The sequence below is a fragment of the Loxodonta africana genome, chromosome 18 (genome assembly GCF_030014295.1).
Source record: "Loxodonta africana isolate mLoxAfr1 chromosome 18, mLoxAfr1.hap2, whole genome shotgun sequence".
In the NCBI taxonomy this organism is placed as follows: domain Eukaryota; kingdom Metazoa; phylum Chordata; class Mammalia; order Proboscidea; family Elephantidae; genus Loxodonta; species Loxodonta africana.
In genome coordinates this window covers 43092025-43098853 of record NC_087359.1, presented here as the reverse complement: position 1 = coordinate 43098853, position 6829 = coordinate 43092025, and the positions used below count along the sequence as shown (strand labels likewise).

The 6829-nt window shown below is 45.1% G+C and overlaps 1 protein-coding gene across 1 annotated transcript; it reads right to left on the bottom strand.

Moving 5' to 3' along the window:
* Nucleotides 1-2346: 2346 nt before the first annotated feature.
* KIF2B (kinesin family member 2B) lies at nucleotides 2347-4782 on the bottom strand. The gene has a single exon (XM_003414611.3). The coding sequence runs from the start codon at nucleotides 4780-4782 to the stop codon at nucleotides 2749-2751; it is 2034 nt and encodes a 677-aa protein (XP_003414659.1). The 3' UTR covers nucleotides 2347-2748.
* Nucleotides 4783-6829: the final 2047 nt, after the last annotated feature.

Below are 6829 nucleotides of genomic sequence, written 5' to 3'. Positions count from 1 at the left end.
TAAATTACTAGCCTAAAGTTATAGATAGCTATGTAAGAGAGCTGGGACTGAAACTCAGGCCAGACTTTTTTTTTCTTTTTTAATTATACTTTATTGTGTTTTTGGTGAAGGTTTACACAACAATTGGTGAAGGCTCCCATTCAACAATTTCTACACAAATTGCTCAGTGACATTGGTTATATTCTTCACAACGTGTGAACATTCTCGAAATTTCCGTTCTGGTTATTCTGTTTCCATTAATCTGGTTTCTCTGCCCCCTTACATTCTCGTCTTTGTTTTTTAAAGTAATTGTTGACCATTTGGTCTCATATAGATGTACTTTAAAGGAGAACAGTACTCACAGTACTGTGAGCCAATCCATTATTTATCCAAAAGGTGACGCTGGGGGCTAATTTTGGTTCAAGTTTTAAAGAGTATCTCAGAGCAGTAGTCTTGGGGAGTCTTCCAGTCTCAACTGGTCCTGTTAAGCCTGGTTTGCTTATTTTGTTTTGTTTTAGGAACTTGAAGTTCTGTTCCACATTTTTCTCCCATTCTATCGGGGTCCATCTACTGTGGCCCTGATCATGAGGCCAGACTTTTAATTCCATACTTTATCATTGCATACAAACATAACCAAGACAAAAGTATTCATATTGAAGAAAAGACCTTCTTGGGCTAAAGGAGGACAGATTCCTAAACTTTGTTTTTTAAAATAATAATATAACTTCACCTGCAGAGATCAAAAAGCAGAGGGGAAAATATTTAGAGGCTATAATATTGGCTAATAACCAAAGACCAGATGTTTATGATGATTGTGATTATTTTACACTGATAGCTTTTACTAGATATTACAACTCTATGACAAAGTTATGTGTTGGTTATCCTTCATGCGAATAAGGCCTTTATTTAGACACAAAAATTTGAAAAGAATGGGCCGTGTTTGCTAAAGATAGTAGGGGAATCTGGAGACTACTTATTTTCTGTATCTCTAAATTTTTCCAAAATGCCATGTACTTTCTTTGCAACTCATTCCATTTTAATTCTTTCTTTTTTTATTGTATTTTAGATGGAAGTTTACAGAAGAAACTAGTTTCTCATCAAGTAGTACACACACTGTTATATGACATTGGTTAACAACCCAATAACATGTCAACACTCTCCCTTCTCAACCCTGGGTTCCCTATTACCAGCTTTCCTCTCCCCTCCTGTCTCCCAGTCCCCGCCCCAGGGCTGGTGTGCTCCTTTAGTCTTGTTTTGTTCCATGGTCCTGTTCAATCTTTGGCTGAAGGGTGGACCTCAGCAGTGACCTTATTACTGAGCTGAAAGGGTGTTGGGGGGGGCATCCATTCTAATCCTTTAAAGAAGACTTTGGAACTGCCAGGCTTGAAATTAAAGCCTTTTTTTCTCATAGCCTTTTCATAATTATGTTTCCTGAAGGTAGATGTGTGTGAGATTATTTATTATTTGGATATGTGTATCAGGTTTGTTTTATTTTTTTCCCTCTCTTTTTGGCAAAAAGGATGGAGCTTGTGATCCCCAAGCCTGGAAAATGTTCTCCTTATCCAACTGATCTAAGGCTTTGAAATTTTCCACATTCCCTTTGAGGCCTTTTTGGGATGTGCCTCACTTTAGGCCTGAGCTTTTCTACTACTTTGCTGACTTATTCCCTGCTCTAATTTTGATGCAGGAACACTTTTTATGTGAATCGTGTAAGCACAAAATTTGGGAAAGAGAGAAAATAGCTAAAAGATGCCATAGTCAGTAAAGCCCTTGCTTATGCAAAGCACACACACATTCATTATTTAATCACTCTCAGGGAGTGCAGTACTTTGCAATTTCAACTCAAAGTTAAGAAAAAAAATCACCTCAATTCTAGGGTCTTACACAGTTTCTGAATAACCCCCACTCTTGCCGCCTACCCGCTACGACTAGAGGGCAGAAAACATCTATATCTATACATCAGCGTAACAGAGACAGACGCGTGAGTAGGTATCATTAAATTTATGCCATTGTGTACCCCTTAGGATCCCTGGTGGTACAGCAGTCAAGTGCTTGGCTTCTAACCAACAGTTGGTGGTTAGAACCTACCAGTGGCTCTATGGGAAAAAGACGTGTCAGTCTGCTTCTATAAAGATCTATAAAACCTATACTAGCCTTGAAAAAACCCTCTGGGGCAGTTCCACTCTGTCCTATATGGTTGCTATGAGTCAGAACTGACTCAATGGCAGTGGGTTTGGTTTTGGATTTTTGGTGTACCCCTTGGTGTGGTCCCACCCCTAGTCCCTTTAATCCAAAGTATTTTGCTTTCTTAGCCACCAAATTCTGGGTATCTGGTTTCATCACAGCTGAATTCTCCTACAGCAGAGTTTCTCAACCTTGAACACTATGGAATTTAAGCCGGATAATACTTTGTTGTAGGGTCTGTCCTGTGCATTCAAGATGTTTAGCGGCATCTCTGGCCGCTACCCACTAGATGCCAATATCACCCCCCACCCCAGTCGTGACAACTGACAGTGTCTCCAGACACTGCCAAATATCCCCTGAGAAGCAAAATTGGCACCCATTGAGAACCACTGTCCTACAGAATGACAATGTACTACAGAAACACAAAGAAGGAAGAGCACGTTTGTGACAAGCATATTTTAAGATGGTTTAAGGTTTCCAGGAGGATCTTTACATCCAGATAATTCAGACAATTTTCCTGTCTAGAAGAGGTAGGAACTACAGCACTGTATCCGTCATTTCAAACCTGCTCTCTCACTCTTGGCTTCACTCTACCTTGCTCTTCTTTTGGAAGTCAGACTGTAATAATCTCAGTTTCTTTTGAACCTCAGTCAGAACACCAATTTTCTGATCCAAAATGACTAATAACTGAGCAATGCAAAAATCAACGTCATAGTTTACTGCATCCATGGTCTCTTTCACCTTTGTGGGCCATTGATTGGATTCCTTCCACGAAGTCATAGCATTCTCCATTGATGGAGTGGATAATGTTTCAATTTCTCCTTTAATCTTCTCCTCCCCACTCTGTATACCACTTGGTATACAAGGTATTTTAATAAATTCATCCCTCTGAAGGGACATTTCTGAATTACTAATGTGCTTTTCCAACATTTTTGGTTCCTCGGGTCCAACCAGATAGAGGCTACGATGGTGGGGCCTGACATTGAGAGTTAATTCTTTTACTCTGTTTGCATATCTTAAAGTGTTAAGGGTGTTTTCACAAGAGGCCATCCCTGGAGAGATAGTAGCAATCATACAAGTGGAGGAGTTTTGGCCTATAAAGGAGTCCCGGAGCACTTGTGTGAGTTTGCTGGCTCTAAATGGAGTATGAGGCTTATTCTGACCCAAAGCCCGGATGCATTCCTTGAGAGCCAGGAGACTCTTGTTAATCTCTGCCCCTTCCAGCTGCCTCTTCCGGTTGCCCTTGGCAGTATCTGCTCCCCTTTCGTTCCCAGCTAAATCAATGAGGGAAAACTTGCCGTGCAGTTCCCCTTGTGCCTTCAAGATGACTTGGAACACCGCGTGGCTCCTGGAAGAGTGGGCATTGACAGAAGTCTGTCCAGAAGTCCGGCAGCTGTTCCCCAGTTCCACGAGGTTTAGAACGTCCTCTACACAACACACCTCCTGTTCCCACAGCCCTACTACCTGCACTTGCTGGTTGCCATCTTCAAGGACTTGCAGCTTCTTCTTCCAGTTCAATAAGTCATACACTTTGCCCCCATAAATCTCAAAAAATGTCCCATAGACTTTGAGGTCGAGTTTCTCATAAGCGGAGTTCTTGAGCAGGAGGAAGACATCCTGGGCTACCAAAGCATAGATGCCGTTAGAGCAATCTTGGTCCCTGCCTGAAAAGGCCCCACCCATGGTGTGCGTTTTCCCGCTGCCCGTCTGCCCATAGGCAAAGCAGGTGGCCATGCCCTTGCGGAAGATAGACTCCACCAGCGGCTGAGCAGTGAACTGGTACACCAACTCGTTGGAGGCGGTGTCGTCGAAGGCATGGTCAAAGCAGAAGGTCTGGTTCTCCAGGTAGCGAGTGAGGTCCACCTTCTGCTTGGACTCGTGTACCATGACTACGTTGTTCGAGGGGATAGTGATGATATCCAGGTCCTTCATGATGGTTTCTTGCTGGTTGAGAGGCCGTTTCCTCACGCAGACGCAGATCCGGTGGGCTTCCAGGGGCTCCAGGCCAGACACCCTGCTGCCGTTCAGGTGCCGGCGGTACTCCTCGATCATGCGCATGACCTCGGAGTTGGGGTTTCCTGAGTTGACATCGTGAGCACGCTGGGCTCGGATCTCCAACTGCTGCCGCCTGCGCTCCTCCCGCTGCCTCTGCAGTTTCTCGATTTCTCGCACACAAGTTGACTTTTTCCGTTTCACCAAGCAAGGGTTGCTGGGGACCCGCACGGCCAGGCTGTCCCCTGAAGGAGTCTCATTTTTCTGGGGGATTATCGCCATCCATCGGGTAGCCGTACGCTGGTCTCCGATGGCAGAAGGGGACGCTAGGGACAAAGGGGACAATGGCTTAGGTGCCGTGGGGTGTTTAGCTGAGGCCAGTGCTGGATTCAGGAGGAATATGGTCTCCAGATCAATCTTCTTGCCTTTTTTGACTTCCTTCTCGACCCACTCGACCGTGACCCAAGCGTTTTCTCTGTTGATCTCCGTGACCACAGCCAGGTGGATCCTCCCGTCACTGCGCTTTATCGCCACGCAGATGCCCACTTGGACATCTCCGAAGTGTGGCTTCCAGGGTTTCAGGGACGAGAGGCACGGGGCAAGCGGGAGGCAGAACTGGCTGGCCATGGCAAGTGATGGAGGTATCAGGACTCAGGGAGGCCAGTGGCACTGCCAGGGGCCCTTAGTGTTGGAGCGGCAGGACCTGAGTTCAAGCCAGCCTGAAGCTCTGGGAGCAATGAGTGTGCTTACAGTTTCTGGCTGCCTTTTCAGCAGTGCCGCACGCAAGGATCAGACCTTGCGTCACAAAGGGGTGGGGAGAAGGGGCTGCAGAGCCAAGGGCCTCTCTCTAGGTGAAGGGTAAAACAAAAAAAGAAAAACCATTGCCATAGGGTCAGTTCCTTCTCGTAGCGAACCTATAGGGCAGAGTAGAATTGCTGCATAGTAGTTTCCAAGGAGCGGCTGGATTTGAAATGCCAACCTTTTGGATGGCAGCCAAGCTCTTAACCACTGCACCACCGGGGCTCCACAGGTGAAGGGTAGGGGGAAGAAATCACTTTTGGGGCATTGACAGCGTGGTGGTGGGAGGGGCAAAAGCAGCTAGAAACTAGAGTTTGTTCTCTGCCACTTAAGGGCAGAGCTAGTGGGGAAGCAGGTGGGACACTTTCCAGACCCTAGTGAGAAGGTGCAGGGAACAGAAAAGACATGGGAATTGTGGGGTTGAACTTTATGTTTTCCACGGACATTCTAGGAAACCCTGGTGGCGTAGTAGTTAAGTGCTACGGCTGCTAAGCCAAAGGTCGGCAGTTCGAATACGCCTGGCACTCCCTGGAAACTCTGTGAAGCAGTTATGCTCTGTCCTACTGTGTCGCTATGACTCGTAATCGCCTCGACGGCAGTGGGTTGATCTCATTCCTAAGCTTTGGAAATATCCATTCTCCCCTGCAGTCTTGACCTGCAATCTCAAAGCTTGGATGCTTTAGTTTGAAAACCGGTAAATCTTACCTTAAACTTCAAGCCCCCAGTGATGAGCGACAGCTAGTAAAAGTAGAGGTGTTTGCAAAACACGGGCTTCAAAATTCAATACGGTCTCTGATTAGCTCTCTCAAACCTGCCATCTTTCCTTCTTTCCCACCCCGTTCAAAATGTGTTTAACAGTCACAACTTAAAGCTATTCAAGTTTAATGGGATTTCTCATTACACAATCACAATGAGTCGTACGTAGCAGGTCGTTGTGGTAATTGGCTAATACGGGTCTCCGTTTGGTGCAGCTGCTGGGTTTGCAAACACAAGATACTTAACGCATTCCAAGTGGCTCTGACAGCTACAAAGTGAGTTCCAGCGCATTGCAGTCACTACCATTTTTGAGATTAGCTCAGTAATTACTGTTGCCAACTCCTTTAGTAATTACATTTCTGGTCTCATTATCCATAATTTGGAGAGATAGGAGAGGCGTTTGGTGGAAAGCGGTAATTCACCTCAGACCCCTTCCCTACCCCAAAATATACATGTGTCCTTCAGAAGTTGTTAAGGAGAAAAAAAAGCAGCTAAGCCTGTAAGAGGCAAAATAACACTGCGGAAATATTGCAAAATTTTGTTGTAGGATGATTTGCTTGGGGAAAAAATATGCATTTACTGCCAGAGGAGCCAAGGTGAGGGTTAGGGTCACATCCTATGTTCAACTCTCCCCCCCTCCCCCACACCCCACCAATTCCACGTTGTCTTTTGGGCGGTGAGTTTGGTCAAAACGGCACCGACAGCTCCAAGGCGGCATGAGGCAACACAGTTTTCTTACATCCCTTCCTAGGACCAAGAGACGTTATGGAAATAAATTCTTGTAATAAATTGACTTTTTAAATGGAAAGTTCCTCTCTCCAGTAAATTTAGTGAAGCAAATTTTTAAAGAAGGTGGGGGAAGGAATACTGGATAAGTAAGCAGTGTTCCTTCACTCCATGGAGATCCTGAGTGCCGGTAAGAGGAGGGGAGAAAAGGCTTTAAACAGTTGTCTTTTTATAACTGTTAAAACAATTTTTGTTCTAATTATCAAATGCCTCAACAACTCTCCATCATATTAACTGATATGGTAAAAATTCCCTACGAAGTCATATGATGTGCATTTTTATCTTGTCTCCGTCTAGTCTTTCATTTTCAAGCTTTATCACTGTCTACACTTGG